Source organism: Apium graveolens, chromosome 2 (genome assembly GCF_009905375.1).
Source record: "Apium graveolens cultivar Ventura chromosome 2, ASM990537v1, whole genome shotgun sequence".
Classification (NCBI taxonomy): domain Eukaryota; kingdom Viridiplantae; phylum Streptophyta; class Magnoliopsida; order Apiales; family Apiaceae; genus Apium; species Apium graveolens.
This window is the reverse complement of record NC_133648.1, coordinates 320,916,365-320,932,865: the sequence shown is the minus strand read 5'-3', so window position 1 is coordinate 320,932,865 and position 16,501 is coordinate 320,916,365. Positions and strand designations below refer to the sequence as shown.

Sequence of the window (16,501 nt, the reverse complement as noted above, 5' to 3'; positions counted from 1 at the left end):
TATATATAGGATGGCAGGGGCAAAATGGTCATTTGCCATTTAATTCTAGAAAGTTATTTTCTTTTCTCTCAAAAATCAATAAAACTCTATTTGTAAAACATAAAACATCTTTATAAAATCAGAAAATATTTCAAATTCTATTTTTAAAATAAAGAGTATAAAATTATCTCTTCTCTCATATTTTTAAAATAATTTCTGAGCGAACGAATTAATATCTATGAATTTTACAAATGAATCCCAAATAATAGAAATAAACTCCATAATCATTTAAAATATCAGAACATCCAAATAAATCCAACTATCATTTTTAAAAAGTCTCTTGGACTATTTTAGAGATAATAAAGCAAATCTCACACCTTGTTCATATTTTCATAAATAAAAAAAAATATAAGGACCATTAAATCCTTATTTAAATCAAATAAATCCTTTTAAAACATTTAAAAGCTCATGAATTCACAATTCATACACGTACTCACAAATAACACATAATCACATAACACTAGACACCACAATTCATATCGATAGACTTTAGCATATAATTCTCCTTTAATCCATCTTTTGAATAACGGTCTCGTTCTACTTGACGACCCGATAATCACAGCTTAAACCCTTAGTTGACTCATCAAACTGGAACGAGACTTCGCCCGTTCCTTGTTACTATTTCTCAAAGTTCACATAAGCCACAAAATCGTATAACTTAATATTTTATACCCAAAATTCCCAAATTATGACACAAACATATATTTTATTTGAATACATATATCGCGAAAATCCCAGTCGTTACAGTAAGGAACCAAAGTAAGGATTGTTATTGGAGCTGTACTATCATCTAATGTCTTAAAAAATAGATCTTATTAATTTATATTATTTTTAAGCAACACACAAGGATACTATTGGAGTTGGTCTTAGCATCTATCTTTACTATACATGCATTAGTAAGCTTATATATGACTGCACATATAATTGGGTATCTCTTAATAACGATGAACCCCCGATCATATATATAGCTAAGTTTATAGAATTAAGTATTTAGTATGTGCCCTTGACACATGAAAAACATTTATAAAAAAATGCATCTTTTAGTTTAAATTAAAAAAATTATTATTTTGATTATTAGAGAAGTCGCTTCCTAAAATTAATTTTAAGAAAATTATCTGAAATGATTTGGATTTTGTATATAAAAGTTTATAGCATTTTTTGTAATAATAGAATTAACCCACTGCATTTACAAAAATAACCTTGATTTTGTTGAAACCTGGGGCAAAGTTCAAGCCTGGTTAAAATAGAATATATCAAATATTATTCAATTTGTTAATTATTATTAAGAGCGTACAATAATAAATATTATTTAATTATATGTAGTTGTAGTAAATTGAAGCCAAGTGAAATCATAGCGTAATTGTAGGGAATAGAATCATGATAAAATTATAATAGTATTTAGAGTGTATAATAAATAAATATTGTTCAATTATATGTAGTCATATTGAAACCAAGTGAAATTATAAAAGTTACTTTATAAATAAATATTATGTAATTCTAAGAAATCGGAACATATTGAAACCACATAAGTTAAATTATATGATTAAATTTTGTATAATTATATAGTTGTAGTTAAATTTAGAGTGAGATTAACTAATGTAAGTACCTGTTATGTTTCATTTAAAAATGTTTTTATATTAATAAAGAGTATAAATTAATAAATTCGGCATACATTATAAATCTATTTGTTCAATTGTAAAAGTTTAATCTCAAACTCAACCCTGAGACAATTCGTGTAGTTCGTATACTTTCATGTCATGTACTTTCGTATTTCGTGTACATTTCGTGTACTTAAGGGTAAACAGATATCCGTAACTTATCGTTTCATATTCATTTCGTGTACATTTCATGTATAAGAATAAATAAATAAATTAATAAATATATATATATATAATTTTATATAGTTGAATATAATTATAATTATATATATATAAAGGTATATTTTTGGATATAATTTTATAAATATATATGAATTTTATGTATATATACATATAATATTAAAGTAATATGTATATTTATATAAATGAATATATAAATATTAAAAAAATTATTATTTCGTGTACTTTTGTGACGTGTCGTATATCTAAGGGTAAACACATATTCGTATCTGTTTAGATTTTGTGTTCTTTCGTATTGTGTACTTTTGTGTTCGTGTATCAAAAAAACCGAACACATATCCATTTATATCATTTCGTTCTCGTGTCGTTTTATCCTGTCGTATACCAAATTGTCAGCTCTAACCCTGAGGTAGGCCAGGCAAGGAAGGGTAAAGCACTTCTTACTGAAAATTCAAGAATGTTTTAGGAGTAAATGAAGAAGAAGAAAGGAGCATGAAGGGGGAAGGAAGTGATAAGTTTGTTTGATTAGCTGTGAAAGAATGATGAAGAATGCATGGGACTGAAGAATGCATGTGTTTCACATGAGAAACAGAGAAAATGTAATAATACCAAGGTGAGGGGGGCTTACTGCAGACCTTGAGAAAGGGGGGAGAGGAAAAGAATGGAAAAAAAGTTGTGGGGAAATAAAGTACGTGCAGCGTTGAGTTTCAGGACAGCAATCATTAAGCCGACGACGACGATGCTTTAATTATGGTGAATCTGATATACATATGTTTCTTTTAAGTCAATATACATACTAAAGCATGCCATGCAACGATTATTATTACCAGTACTGCATGTGCTGAGACTTCTTTTGGCAGATGTTCTATGAATCATTCCGCTACACATTTTTATGAATTCAAATTACCACTCAATTCTTTGAAATTATAGTAGCTCCGTCTCACTCGATTGTATACGTGTTTGCGCGCATTTCGAGACTTTTATAAAATATAATTTCGTAATATTTTTTTAAATTTTTCTTTTTTTGAATAAAAGTTTTAACGTAAAATTTTTATTTAAAAAAAATATTAAGGAGTTATATTTTAAAGAAACATTGAAAAACGTGTCAAAAAATAATGTACAGAATTCATTGAGACAGAGGGAGTACGCTCTATACCTCTGTGCTTGTCTTTTTGTATTTGACGATTAGCAATATATTTGGTAGAATTCCCAAGGAAAATGTTACAAAAACTTTATAAAATTAAATGAAAATTTTACCAATAATTATATGAGATCCTGCGTATATATTTATGCGTCAACGAATTAAGTTTCGGACTTTGTCTCGGTAAATCGAATTACAAAATGAATTGGATCAAGTCGTGTCATATTGCCGTCCATTTAGCGTTCACACAAATTTATGTCAACTTTTTTGTTATTTTTCAGGACAGCTGACGCTTTTTTTCTCTATAAACAAATAATATCATCTAGCATAAAAGAATAATTGATCTCGGTAAATAAATAAAATATTTCAGCTTGGAGCTCGTAAATATAAGTATTCTGCAAGTGGTTGGTGGGCTGTCATTTAACTTTCAGAAATAGAAAGTGGGCTGCAATTCATATATTTGTTGTGAGAGGCCCACGTTCATATTGTATCATTTAAAAAATTTCAGTGGTTAAAGGCCCACTATGAAAGGATTTGATAAATTGAAGCAGACAAGTTGCTATTATGCTATAATAACATACAGACCACCCCCTCCCTACATGTACATACAAGTTGAAACTTTTAATCAACATATGCACAAAATAAAAATTCTTACTATGACTGAACAGATACTTTCAAGAACTCTGCTGTATTATTATAACCATAAATTGGCTGTTCTTTATTATAATTATTAGTATTACAACAAATGGCAAAGATGCTAGAATGACTTGCAATGAAATAATTGGACTTGTAGAACTTATTCAAGATAATTACTATAACAGTGAAATGTAAAGCCAGAAAAGTGTGGTAACTACTTCTGCCAGACTGCGTATCTGTTGCCACTGGTCGCAAGTGTCCATTCCCTGCCTGCAGGGCACCATGATCCTTCACCAATCTTCATGCACAATTTCTCTCCAATTATTGCAGCATAAACATTTGACTGAGCCTCCAGAATCCTGATGGATGATCGGCTGTGTACGTCTTGACGCTTCCTAATTTCAATCTGCAATGCATTTTTATATATGAGATTTGGAGAGGCACATAAAGGGAAAATGCACCATTGTTTGTTGAATAGCTTACCAGCTTTTTGATCTGGTCATGAATGGATTTACCCCAATCAAAGAAATGGTCATAAAAAACTGAAGGCATCCCTGGATGGGTGAGAATATATGCATAGCCCTGAGATCAGTATGACCAGAAATCATAAGGGAACAGAAAAACTGTACCAATAAGTAATTTTTTTTTGTATCTTTTCTTTTTAGACAATTAAGAAAAGCATCGGTTTAAGTACCTCCATGATATGATTTGCAGGAAAAGGCCAATGTGCCTGCAAGAAGGAAAATAAACTCCGCATTAAACATAAATATTAATTATTAGCGGCCTACATCATACTACATATGTTGCACTAAAAAGAGACCAAAAAGAGCATCATCATCAGCGTTGTAGGTAATATCTGCCAATTTACACACATGAAAAGCAAACATGTTATAAAGTTTCCTTTCAATTTCCTGTACTCAAGCAAATTCGATGGAAATCCTCAAATTTCCGGAAAGAAACCTTAGCGACCACTTAACAGCGCGCTTAATTTTATTTTTTATCATTACACTCATGCAGAGTGCCCGGAGAATGGAATTTGAAAAATGATTTTATTACAGTAAATGTAGTATGCATATATCCCCCAGAAAAAAAAAAGTTGAACAGGGGTTGAAATATAGTTGCAACACAGATTGTGTTCATGTAAGTCACCCACACATAGATCCATACACTAATACACATACACAAACCAACAATAGTGGAATTCTATGAACCCTTAAACATCTGTCCTATAGCTAAAGGTACCTGAGTTGAGCCAGTATCATGGTTATCAAGGAAAGTAACAGCTCTAGAAGGCCACCAGCCCATCACACCTGGCGGCTTCCCTGCAGGATCACGCAAACGCCATAATTCCCCTTTGACAGCTTCCTATATGACAATGCATGCATAGCTGATGTTAGAAAGACTCAATTTTTGGGAAAATATAAATACTTGGCAAATTTTTACCTGAAGAATTCCTTTCGTGGTGAAATCAAAGGCAGTCGAGAGCTGCCCTGCCCCATCAAGCCAATTGATTATCCGTTGCCTATGACTATCTGCAAGTGAAGTTCAGTGAAGAGAAGGAAAAACATATTATAAAATATTTGTGACTAACATTGTGTAGTTAGAAACTTCAGTAAAAATTTATAAAACAATACACGAACCAGAAACCTCATTGAACTTTTCGCAGAAAGTGATAGAATGGAATAAGTTATAGAATGAAAGAATGAGGGAATGAGGGAAAAAACCTTGGTTATAGTCCAAGCGATGACCATGGTAGTTGCATGAGTCCCAGTACTCCCCAACAGATAATACTGGCTTAGCACCTTCGATATACTCCTTCACATACTGTGCTGAATAGCTATATTCAAGGATTAAAATATAAGATTGATGAAACTATACCGAGATAAAGTACTATTGGAATTGTAAATCTGAAATTGAATAGAAGCATTTACCCTCTTGCAAAATCAAAACGAAAATCTTGTAAACCAACAGTATTGCGTAGCCATCTTAGCCATCCGATAATATCTTTTCGTACATAAATTTTTGAGTGATCAATATTTGGAACCCCGTCAAAGTTGTCTCCAGTACTTCGATTACCCTAAAGTATGCAAGAAAATGTACAGAGCAGTAACTTAATCAACTTTTATTTAACCAATATGAGGCATATGAAAGAAAGGAAGAAACACAGTAACCCAACTACTCAGGCCACAGAACTTACAAAGCCCAAACATTCTTACCAACTCGAAAGTCTAAGCTGTCAAAAAGAGATCTAAAATAGATCCTCTGTAATAGAAAAGAAGCTAAGGCTTAGCTTCTTTTAATTTATGAAACCACACTTAGGGTGATAAACCCTTCAAATATTATACTTAAATATTTTATTTTTTGGTTTGGGCACACATGCTAGTATGTGCCACAAGAAAATTTACTGACAGGGTTATTGACAAATTTCTATGTCAGTTAAATAAGACTAGAACTAGCAAAATTCTATATGCAGGTTCCGTATCAAATAAACTGGACAAGACTAGACTAAAATTTTAGTAAATGATTAGCACTCATTACTCAACATCAAATCAGTCACAATTAAATGCAAGTGGATAAGAGGTACACAATTAAAAAAATTGCTTACCAATCCACCAGTACAAGATGTAACTGCGTGTTCATCCCATGCTAATGGAATTCCATCGTAGCGATTATACCTTCCACCATGTCCCTGGGTAGTTCCAATACGATGATTGATGACTATGTCAGCCATTGGCCGAACTTTATGTTGCCTCATCTTATGAAGTAAAGCTTTTAACATGCTCTCAGAACCATATGAGGAATCAAGAGAATAAAGATTTTGTGGAAGGTAACCTGCAGTCAAACAGATTTTTGAAATAAATGTATACCGTTATAAGAATCCTCGTACAAGTAGCTAAAAAAACAATTCAACAATATGTGTAACGACCATGTTCATATATTTGTACCTTCAGGTGCAAAGGAATTGCTTGGTGGTGGTAACCAGGCTGACGTAAACCCAGACTCTGCAATATCAGAAACTTTAGAATCCAAATTTTTCCACCAGTCATGTTTGTGAGACTCCCAGTTGAAAGCCTGTCAAACAACTCCTTTGTTAGCTATGCATAGACAAACAACTTCTATGTCTTTTCCAAATGTACTAAGAAAAGCAAAACAAAATCACAGCACCATGGCAATTCAATCTAAAGAAAAACCACATTGTTAGGTTACCTGCAATAAAATTTCTTTCCCATTCCGTATAACTGCCACTGCAAACACAAATGCAAAAACACACTTCAGCTGTGTAATTAACTAACATATACACTTCCAAAGCCAGAGGATGCTGATAAACATTCCAATCAAAATGAAGTTTAAGCTATTGGTCGTGAAGACGTGAACCATTTGAACAATACTTCAATTATTGTTTAGGACTAGTTCATCAAATAATATACTTGTTCTCCCTCATAAAGTTTTGGTACATTACTTTTTTTAATCACATTATTTACTTAGATGTTACTTTTACCTAAAGAAACATCAAACGGAAATGCTTATATAGTTGTAACATATAGCTGCAAATTAACATAACCTAGCGCTGCTAAGTGTTTAGTGTGTGGTTACGATGAATTGGACTCATACGCCGCCTTTTAGAACAAAGGTAATAGCACAAGAAGTGAATTGTAGTGTGACTGTACCAGGATCAACCTGTTGAAGGCTTTCATCGAACTCCTGCAATGCAATAAAACGAAGAATAAAGCAACAAGTGAGTAATGAATTAAAAACACTTAAAATTCGACAAAATAGGAACTAATAAAAAAATGTGTAGAATAGACTTACAACATAACCCATAGCGAATCACTTGACGTTGATCAGCCAACCGTAAATGTGTAAAAATGAATTCACGAAAAACTGCACAATTTGCAGTAAGTAAATGATAAGGCATTGCGAAAAATTCGTACATAGTATAAAATAGTACTATAGAAGAAAGGAAATGAATTGGTACCTGAAAGAAGGGGGGGCGTGGGAAATGAAGAGTGTATAAACAAGAGTATATATAATGGAAATGAGCGGTTGAAAATTGAGAAAGAATGAGAATAACAAAGGGGGGAAATACAAAAAAATGGGCGTGGAGAATATGTGCTGCGAGGTGACCACGAAAAACACCTCCAGCGGCTCTGAATTGCAAATCAAAGCAGAGATTCCAAAAGTGGAAGACAGACCGATTTCATTGCCTTTTTCTCTGTACATTCGGAGGTGCAACCAGAATCATATCATTTCATATCGACATATCGGATACGTGTGTGTATGTCATATTTGACCATGCCCCTTGCATGTTATTCGTTTCCAAATACTTATTTTGATAACTTCGATAATTTAAAATATGACAAATATCACGTCAGAATATATATTCCCGCACAAAATGCTGCCTTTTTATACTTTCCATTTTTGCAATGTGACATTATAAAAAAATTAAAAATTTATAGTGCAAATTGGTTCGAAAAAATATATGAGTGGATTCGACTTTTATCAATAAATCAAGATTAATTAAAATGTTAAATCATATAGTATAATTTAGTGTTTGTTTAATATATTAACATTATTGTGACAAAAAAAATATGGACATGACTTTATAATAAAATTTATCATTCAACAATCAAATTTCAAAATTGAATTATAAAAAAATACTCTTTAAGAATAAATCAAAATTTATCAAGAATTTATAAAAAAATTGGACGATTTTCAGAACACTTATTCTTGGACATTGTTCCACCAGATACAAACTTGAATGAACTAAAAAATGGGGGGAAAAACAAATTTAGCCTATTTTTACACAAAATTAACAAAAATGACCAATTTCTAAAAAGTTGATCAATTTTAGCTCATGTAATATCCAACTGTGAGATACCCAACTGTTCACACCCAAGTGACAGTGGAATATTGACAGTTGAGTATTCAATTGGTTAAAATTGACTTTTTTTTAAATGGCTTTGGTTAAATTTTTTCAAAAGGCTATTTTTGTTTATAGGAATTTAACAGGACAGAGAGTAAATCTACCGTCACGAGAAATGGAAACCGCAGCTGACTCAAATCATGAAGAACCATCTTCAAAAAAACTCAAACAATCCCAACCTCACAAGACCCCCAAATACAAGCGCCGCAAAATCGCCCTCTTCTTCAGCTACTGCGGCGCAGGTTACCAAGGGATGCAAAAAAACATAGGAGCCAAAACAATTGAAGCTGATTTAGAACTAGCTCTTTATCTTTCCGGCGCTATACCTGAACAAGACAAGGACCATCCAAAACGTTTTGATTGGTCTCGCTCTGCTCGTACTGATAAAGGCGTTAGTGCTGTTTGTCAAGTTGTGTCCGGGAGTTTTTATGTCGATCCTCCTGGTTTAGTTGATCGGCTGAACCAGCGTTTGTGTTCGCAGTTTCGCGTGTTTGGGTTTAAGCGTGTCACTCCCTCGTTTAGTGCTCAGAGGTTTTGTGATCGGCGGAGATATGTTTATTTGCTTCCTGTCTTTGCGCTTGGTGGGAATTGCGGTGTCGCGGTTGGTTCAGGCATTTTATCGAACAATGTGAGTGTGTTCACGGTTGGTTCAGGCATTTTATCGAATAATGAGAGTGTGTTGACGGTTGGTTCAGGCATTTTATCGAATAATAAGAATGTGTTGACGGTTGGTTCAAGCATTTTATCGAATGATGTGAGTGTGATGAGTAACGGAAGTAATGTCGATGACAATGCAGTGTTGAAATTGGTTGAGGAGGGTAATGTTGAGGGGGAATGTGGTGTGGAGAGGTTTAGTTATTGCGGGGAAGTGAAGGAGAGGTTTAATAGGATTTTGAAATGTTATGAAGGGACGCATAATTTTCATAATTTTACTACCAGGATAAAAGCTGAGGATCCGTCTTCTCAGCGTTTTATTGTTTCGTTTTGTGCTAATGAGACTGTGATTGTTGATGATATTGAGTTTGTTAAATGTGAAGTTGTGGGGCAGAGTTTTATGCTACATCAGATTCGGAAGTTGATTGGTTTTGCGGTTTTGGTGATGAGGAATATCGCTCCTGAGTCATTGATTGAAATTGCTCTTCGGAAGTGAGTGCTTGCATAAAAGAGTTTCTGTTTTTTGTGTTTTGGGTGTAGCATTGTTCTGATTTTTGGCCTTCGTTTTGATTAACTGCAGGGATATTAATATAACTGTGCCTACGGCTCCTGAAGTTGGATTGTATCTGGATGAATGCTTCTTCACGTCCTACAACAAGAAATGGAAAGAAATTCATGGAGAACTGTCGATGAAAGATTATGAGAGGGAGGCCGAGGAGTTCAAAATCAAGCATATATATTCTCACATTGCTTCCACTGAACATAAAGAAAAAGTTGTCGGCCTTTGGCTGCAATCTCTGAACCATGAAAATTATCGTGAATTAAGTGCAGTGGCCAGTTGCAGGACTGCTAATTTGGAGAATTCTGAAGTGCAGATAACAAATAACGACGACAGTTCTGAACTTGAGATTGCTGCCAATCTAAAAAGTCCCGAAGTTGAGGTAACAGCTGATCGAATGATGCTGAAATCAAGCACAGCTGAAGTGGAGGTCGTTCTGGAATGAATCGGTCAGGACTGCCGACCATTGTAATGCTTCCTTTTGTTAGCTTCATTTGTATTTTAAAAGCTTCCAACAGCAGAATTATATAGATTCTAGTTGAATTCAGATGATTTCATATAGATCCTGTTATGAGCAAGCTGAAGAGTCTGCCAGCTTTTTCCTGGAATGCAAGTGTTATTTAATACAGAAAATATGTTGAAATTGAGTTCAATGCATTTATTTTTTCCTAGAATCAAATATTCTGTATTTCTGTCATCAATGGAACATTTTTTCCCAGTTTTCTGTTCTCTTCAATTAGGCAAGTTTAACAAGATTGAGTCCAAAAACTAGAGAATAGTAACTAATCAGAAATTGCTTTGTCAATCATCCACCACTAATCAGAAATTGCTTTGTCAATCATCCACCACAGATATCAGAAACAGGGTACTTCACCAGCTCGACCCAAACTAGCTATAGGCGACCTCGCCAAATTATATAGAAAACAGCTAGACTGCACTAGTAACTAAAAATCGTTTTATGAAATTTTTAAAATTAAAAAAAAAAACGTTCCCACATTGATGTTGAGGAAGTGCGCCTTTTAATTTTAAAGTTTGCAGCACAGCCTTTCTTGGACAAATGAAGCTAGACAGCTGAGGTCTTCACGGCCTGATAGGACCTTTTATTTCTTAGTATGAAGCATAAAGTTTCATAAAGACGAAGCCAGACGATTGAGAGTCACCACACCAGATAGGACCGTCTTGCTCCGTTCTTTCACCTTTACTTGATACAAAACACTGTACAATCAATATATCCATGTAAGTCCTCGAATAAATCCTAGAGATGAAACAGAACATCAGAACCTAATGTGAGACCGTACCTTAAGCCTTCTAGCCACATTTCTGTTATAAGTGTTTCTCCAGGGTACACATGCAGAAGTAGTCGACCTGATATGCTTTTAACCATGTCGGGGTCGCCTCCACATATACATCTAATAATAGCTCTGACTGCAAACCCAAGAGTGCACAGTCCGTGCAGTATAGGGCGAGAAAATCTTGACAAAGTAAAAAATAAAAACAGTAAACAAGTTGGAAGGGGCATGACAAAGTACTAAAGTGGTAATTTACCAATACAATTTGCAATGATCAATTACAGAAGACCAAAAAGGCATCTGTATAATTATAAGTTAATGATAAATGTCATTTTTTTTGGGGTTTTAAGATTGTTGATGTTTCTGCCTATGAAGAGGATGAACAAAATAATTAAAAGAATTGGTTGAGCTTTGGCAAGATGATATGAAGCTGTATAGTTGGTTAGTGCACTAACCCTGCCTTCCCTGCAAATGCTGGATCAGAATGCAAAGGGTTATAGTCACCAGACAGCCTGTATAGCAACGCCTGCAGAACACCATCGCAAGATTCCAGGATTGTTAAAGAAACTCAAACGGAATACAAAAAACATTTATGTTAGTTTTAAACATTAATAAATTACAAGTTTGTGTGAGCTGTTGAAAATTTGGAGTTTATCAAGTGTAATTCCCAAACAAGTTGGGGTCAGCCAACAAATCCTTTGTTGAGATTATCCCTGCCTTTTGTCCCCACTTTCTTCAGAAAAGTAACTCAACATCATGTAGTACATTTTTGCTTCGAAAAGTTCTCGACTCCATACGTTTTACGTAAGAACAGCTTGATATGACAAGTGTGGACCTCCACTACTGTTAGTAGAGGAAAGAAAGCGAACTGGTGCCGTACCACCAGGGGCATAGGCACATAGCAACGAGGTTAGAAGTTGGGGGCACAGGGCACTCGCCCCAACTGAAATTACAAGTGTGTATATTTAATTCATAATTTACACTTAAGGGGTGTATTCATTTCAGATTTTAAAGGATCGTTAATAATCTATGAATTTTAAAATATTTTCGTTGATTTTAATTGTTCACAAATTTTGATGGAGTTGATACAAAAATCCTATACAGTCTTGAAAATTTTGTGGAGTTTTTCAGACTTCCATCAAAATCTCATGCATTTTGGAGAGATTTCAAAATTTTAAAATTGTACTAGCAAATCCCTCAAAATCCACCGCTTCTTCAATTAAAAGAAAATCCATGGACTTTTGAATACCATCAAATTTTGATGGAGTTTTTAAAAACCCAAATCGAATACCACCAAATTTTGATTGAGTTTTTAAAATCTAAATTGAATACACTCAGATTTTAAAAGACTTCCAATCCTTGTTGAATACCATCAGATTATAAAGGATTATTTAAAATCCAAATTGAATACCCCATGATTTTCAAAATTCATAAAAATCCTTCAAAATCCCAATTGAATACACCCCCTAACTTAACCTAACTTAACCCCGATTAAGTAAAAATTTGAGCATTAGGTTTGGAATTTATCATATATTTTGGATGCTTCCCCTATCAACCATTTTTTCTCTATGCGTACTACCCCTTGTTGCACATCTTTCTAGGTCAGTCCTGCTTATGTTGGGTGTAGTATATCACACTCCCTAATCTAAACTCATTGTAACCAAACCATATCATCCGATTCACTTGAATCTTCTCATCAATTAGTATCTGTTGCCACCTCCATTTTCCTATCAAGGTCATCATCTCATGGTTTAAAATTTTGTTGTCACCAGACAAAAACGAGTATATGTTTTCAACACACAGTAGGTGTGAGTGATTGCATCATTAGGAAGAAATCGGAAGATGTACATGAAGACAAATGTGAAGCAACTAATTTTAAAACAACTGGAAACTATCTGGCAATCCCATCCAACTTTAAACGGAGTAAAAGTCACGAAAAGATCAGATTCTAACCTCCCTATTTTATTATTATTTTTTTTTGTCTTTTTTCCTCTTGTTTACTGAAGACAACATCATAAAGCCAGGCAAAATCTATTGACTCTACAAATGTGTAGCTAAAATGATGAAGATAGCGGCTAGAGGTGATGGTCGGTAGCTTTGTTGTGCCACCAACATATTAAGTAAAGGGGACTACCCCTTGACTCATGTTGGAGTTTTCTATATTAAGATCCTTTCGGATTAATCAAAGAAGGTTTATTTTAGCATCATTTTAAGGCAGTCCAATATTGCCCCATTTGGATGATGTGAAATATGAAGCAATCTAAGCCCAATCGCCCATAGTATCCCTCATATGATATGTTAAGAGTACTATCAACCGAGCAAATAAGGTAAATTCAATAATCAAGAACAACCCGTATATAGAAAGTAAAAATTTTGAGCAAACCTGGGAGGGCTGAGTACATTCTTCATAAACTGCAAAAGGCTGACTTTTTGGATGCTTAAAAGCTAAGCTTTGATTGTTGGGATAGTTCGAGTAAGAAAATGGGTGTGGTGATTTTGAGAAGCCCCCAGCACCCCTTAAAAATAAAGTTAACCTGTACATTAAAGTATATACTGAGTAAACTGCACATAAATCATAGAACATCAGTCACTTGCTTAAGAAACTTACCGATTCATGCAGATTGGCTCATCAGATGACTCTCCATAACTTGTAACTTCAATTTCAACAACAGCTGCTTTACCTAAAAATCAAAAGGCATGCCACGATGAGAACAGAAGAGAATTGATTTCATAGTAAACATCTAGTAGCACATTATAATAAACTGTTTGTCCATATACATAGTAAGACTATTGTGACAAAAGAACTTATAAAATTGTTTAACAATAATGTGTTTATTAATATAATGGAATTTTTCTTTTATTGTATCCAAATTCCGGACAATGTTTTACAATAAGAAACTTTAGTACTAATGAAATTTGTCGATTTTCAAACCTTTATCATGCAACCCTACAACACTTGTCTTATTTCGTATCTGCAAGAATAACAAAATTAAGAATTTGTAAAGATTGAGTGGGTAATACAGGTGGATTATAATTTCTGATAAAATTGACAACTCTTGCAACAGAGTGTTATCACTTTCAATATAAACGAAAATAAATTTAAAACAGGCAGACCTGCATATACCACAAACTGGGACCTGAGGTTAAGAAACTTACACAACCATGAGTTGGCAACGGTTTGTAGATTTCTATGAACTGTTGTCCATGCAATAGTAGACGCGGATCAAAACTGATAACAAATGTGAAAGACTTTTTTAGTTTTTTTGCTCACTCAAGGAAAATAGCGGTGAAGAAAAGACTGAATTTAGAATAGAATACATATACTTACGACAACCCAGGTATTTTGGCAACATTAACTCCAAGAGGGTATATAGCTGCAAAAGTTGGCAAGACCTACAAGTTGATACAAAACTTGTAAAACTTGGAGATTTTACTAATATTATGAATGATTTTAGGGGCAATGGGGCATCAAATGGATAAGATAAATTCAGAGCTGGACCAAAAAATGGACTACCCTAGACTACTTAGACAGCATTCTAGCATAACCATGTACTAACACTGCATACTTTGAGGCAGGTATAGATAGATTGCTCCACTGTGATCTAATTACATTTCCAATAGTAAGAGCAGCTAAGACTAACAAATTTGTACTACCTTGATGAATTTCTGGCCATCTTCATGGTAAACATATTTGAGCTCTTTTTCATCCAAAGCATTTCTTGCACATGCTCCAATACCTAGTGCATACAAGGTTGCATCTCTATTCAAATAGAGAATTATTAATACAGGGTTTCATCTCTATTAAGAAAAGCTTGGTAATACTGTACTATGAGTCTATGATAGAGAAATGAGAGTATACAAATTCATTCAATGCAAGATCATATTTAGTATTAGGCACATAAATACACACAAACACGGACATGCTGCTCCACGAATTTACCTCTCATCATAAGTGAATGTCCTCTGTAATTCATCACGTACATGCAACAAAAAAAATTACAAATTAGAATTTCATTATACCAGAATGTAACTATTCAATTTAACATCAAATAAATTATCTGATTTAACAAGTCAGTCACTGACTTTTCCAAACACAAGAATATTACTCAGAGAAAATACGGTGTCCATGGTCGGAGAACAAAGAGAAAACAGATGATGGGGGCATTTAAGCTAGAAATCTTTAGTTATTTTAGAAGAGAAATGTCAGTTCCTCTTTTAGTTGAGAATATATCAGTCAAGCAAATATAACTAGCCAAAAATCCAGGCACATTATTGCGGAAAAAAAATGTGACATGCCATGACCTAAAAATCCTATAATTAACAATTCTCAAAGCAACTAACTTTCAACCTCTCTGGAAGTTTAAACTAATAGAGACTCTATTATAAAGATTCTAGATTAATCAAAACTAAAATTAACAACAACTTAAATCTTATAATTTCACAATCAAAACACATCCAAAAAGCAACTAAACATAACTCACTATCTCGCAGAAGCAAGCACGATATTTGGGGAGTAAAATGTACGCAGACCTTAATTATTACTCCGTACCACTCCAAAAAGTAACAAGCAATAAAATTAAGAAATTGTAACATCACCATATATTGATAATAAAAAACAGATAATAAGATAAATATAAGAATATAAAAAAATTGAATTGCAAGGGATTAAGAAAAGCAGAGACCTCAGGGAACTTGTAATTGACTACAAGCTCAGGGTTGATCAGAGAAGTGCTTTGTTCCATGAGTTTCAGACTGTTAAACAATCACCAGCACCAAGCTTTGCTGCAAATACTTGGAGTGAATGATGAGCTTGATGACTTGTATTTTATATGAGCCTGTAAAGGGGAGTCGTTGGGTTGGGTTTACGGTTAGAAATGATTAAAATATGATGTTCGAGTTTTGGGCCCATACTGACTGGCCTTTCTACATTTATTTTATCAGCGATTCATTCTTGAACAACGAGACTCTTCGATACTTTCGAGGTCCCAAGATAACCCAACCCCCACCCCCGGTGTCTTTGTCAACGATACCAATTATAATGTTTCATTACGGTAATATTCACATGCGGTAATGTTTTATTTCGGCAGTCCGAATGAAACATTATGTCTAGTGTATCTTATTCATATTGATTGCGGATAATTAACCTCTTACTATATAGTAATTTCGGGCAGTTTTAATACACTTGGTTATGAATTTTGAATATAATATCTAACTTGTGTTGAATATGATATGTAATTTACATGTATGTATTTTTTTTAATTTTTACGGGACCTAAATTTATATATAGCTTAAGACCTACGAAAAAGTTGAGACTACCTACCAACAAATTTATTTTGAAGATCGTTATTTTAGAAATTTTAAAGTTTAAATGTTTTAGTTATAAAATATATTAAATTTTCAATATTTTTATAAAATATGATT

General features: G+C 33.7%; 3 protein-coding genes across 4 annotated transcripts; 1 reads left to right on the top strand and 2 right to left on the bottom strand.

The window, feature by feature from the left end:
- Window positions 1–3,690: 3,690 nt before the first annotated feature.
- Window positions 3,691–7,878, bottom strand: LOC141709083 (putative alpha-amylase 2). The gene is made up of 13 exons (XM_074512984.1): window positions 7,631–7,878; window positions 7,465–7,536; window positions 7,323–7,356; window positions 6,862–6,899; window positions 6,600–6,726; window positions 6,260–6,486; window positions 5,586–5,731; window positions 5,379–5,491; window positions 5,098–5,186; window positions 4,897–5,019; window positions 4,349–4,384; window positions 4,138–4,236; window positions 3,691–4,060 (listed from the first exon to the last, which is right to left on the bottom strand). Exons 2-13 carry the CDS (start codon window positions 7,474–7,476, stop codon window positions 3,869–3,871), a joined length of 1,236 nt encoding a protein of 411 aa, XP_074369085.1. The 5' UTR covers window positions 7,477–7,536; window positions 7,631–7,878; the 3' UTR covers window positions 3,691–3,868.
- Window positions 7,879–8,642: 764 nt separating this feature from the next.
- On the top strand, window positions 8,643–10,438 carry LOC141709081 (uncharacterized). Its single transcript, XM_074512981.1, has 2 exons — window positions 8,643–9,724; window positions 9,813–10,438. The coding sequence occupies exons 1-2, from the start codon at window positions 8,694–8,696 to the stop codon at window positions 10,234–10,236; spliced, it is 1,455 nt and encodes a 484-aa protein (XP_074369082.1). The 5' UTR covers window positions 8,643–8,693; the 3' UTR covers window positions 10,237–10,438.
- A 122-nt stretch (window positions 10,439–10,560) lies between these two features.
- Window positions 10,561–16,075, bottom strand: LOC141709082 (enoyl-CoA hydratase 2, peroxisomal-like). Of its 2 annotated transcripts, none has more exons than XM_074512983.1 (11): window positions 15,763–16,075; window positions 15,021–15,043; window positions 14,735–14,817; window positions 14,409–14,473; window positions 14,237–14,309; window positions 14,013–14,052; window positions 13,689–13,761; window positions 13,464–13,614; window positions 11,536–11,606; window positions 11,090–11,263; window positions 10,561–11,006 (listed from the first exon to the last, which is right to left on the bottom strand). In XM_074512983.1, exons 2-11 carry the CDS (start codon window positions 15,028–15,030, stop codon window positions 10,919–10,921), a joined length of 828 nt encoding a protein of 275 aa, XP_074369084.1. In that variant the 5' UTR covers window positions 15,031–15,043; window positions 15,763–16,075; the 3' UTR covers window positions 10,561–10,918. The 2 variants fall into 2 exon arrangements, with proteins under 2 accessions (XP_074369084.1, XP_074369083.1); XM_074512982.1 differs by having other exon boundaries at window positions 14,735–14,840; window positions 15,763–16,074.
- Between the last annotated feature and the right edge of the window lie 426 nt (window positions 16,076–16,501).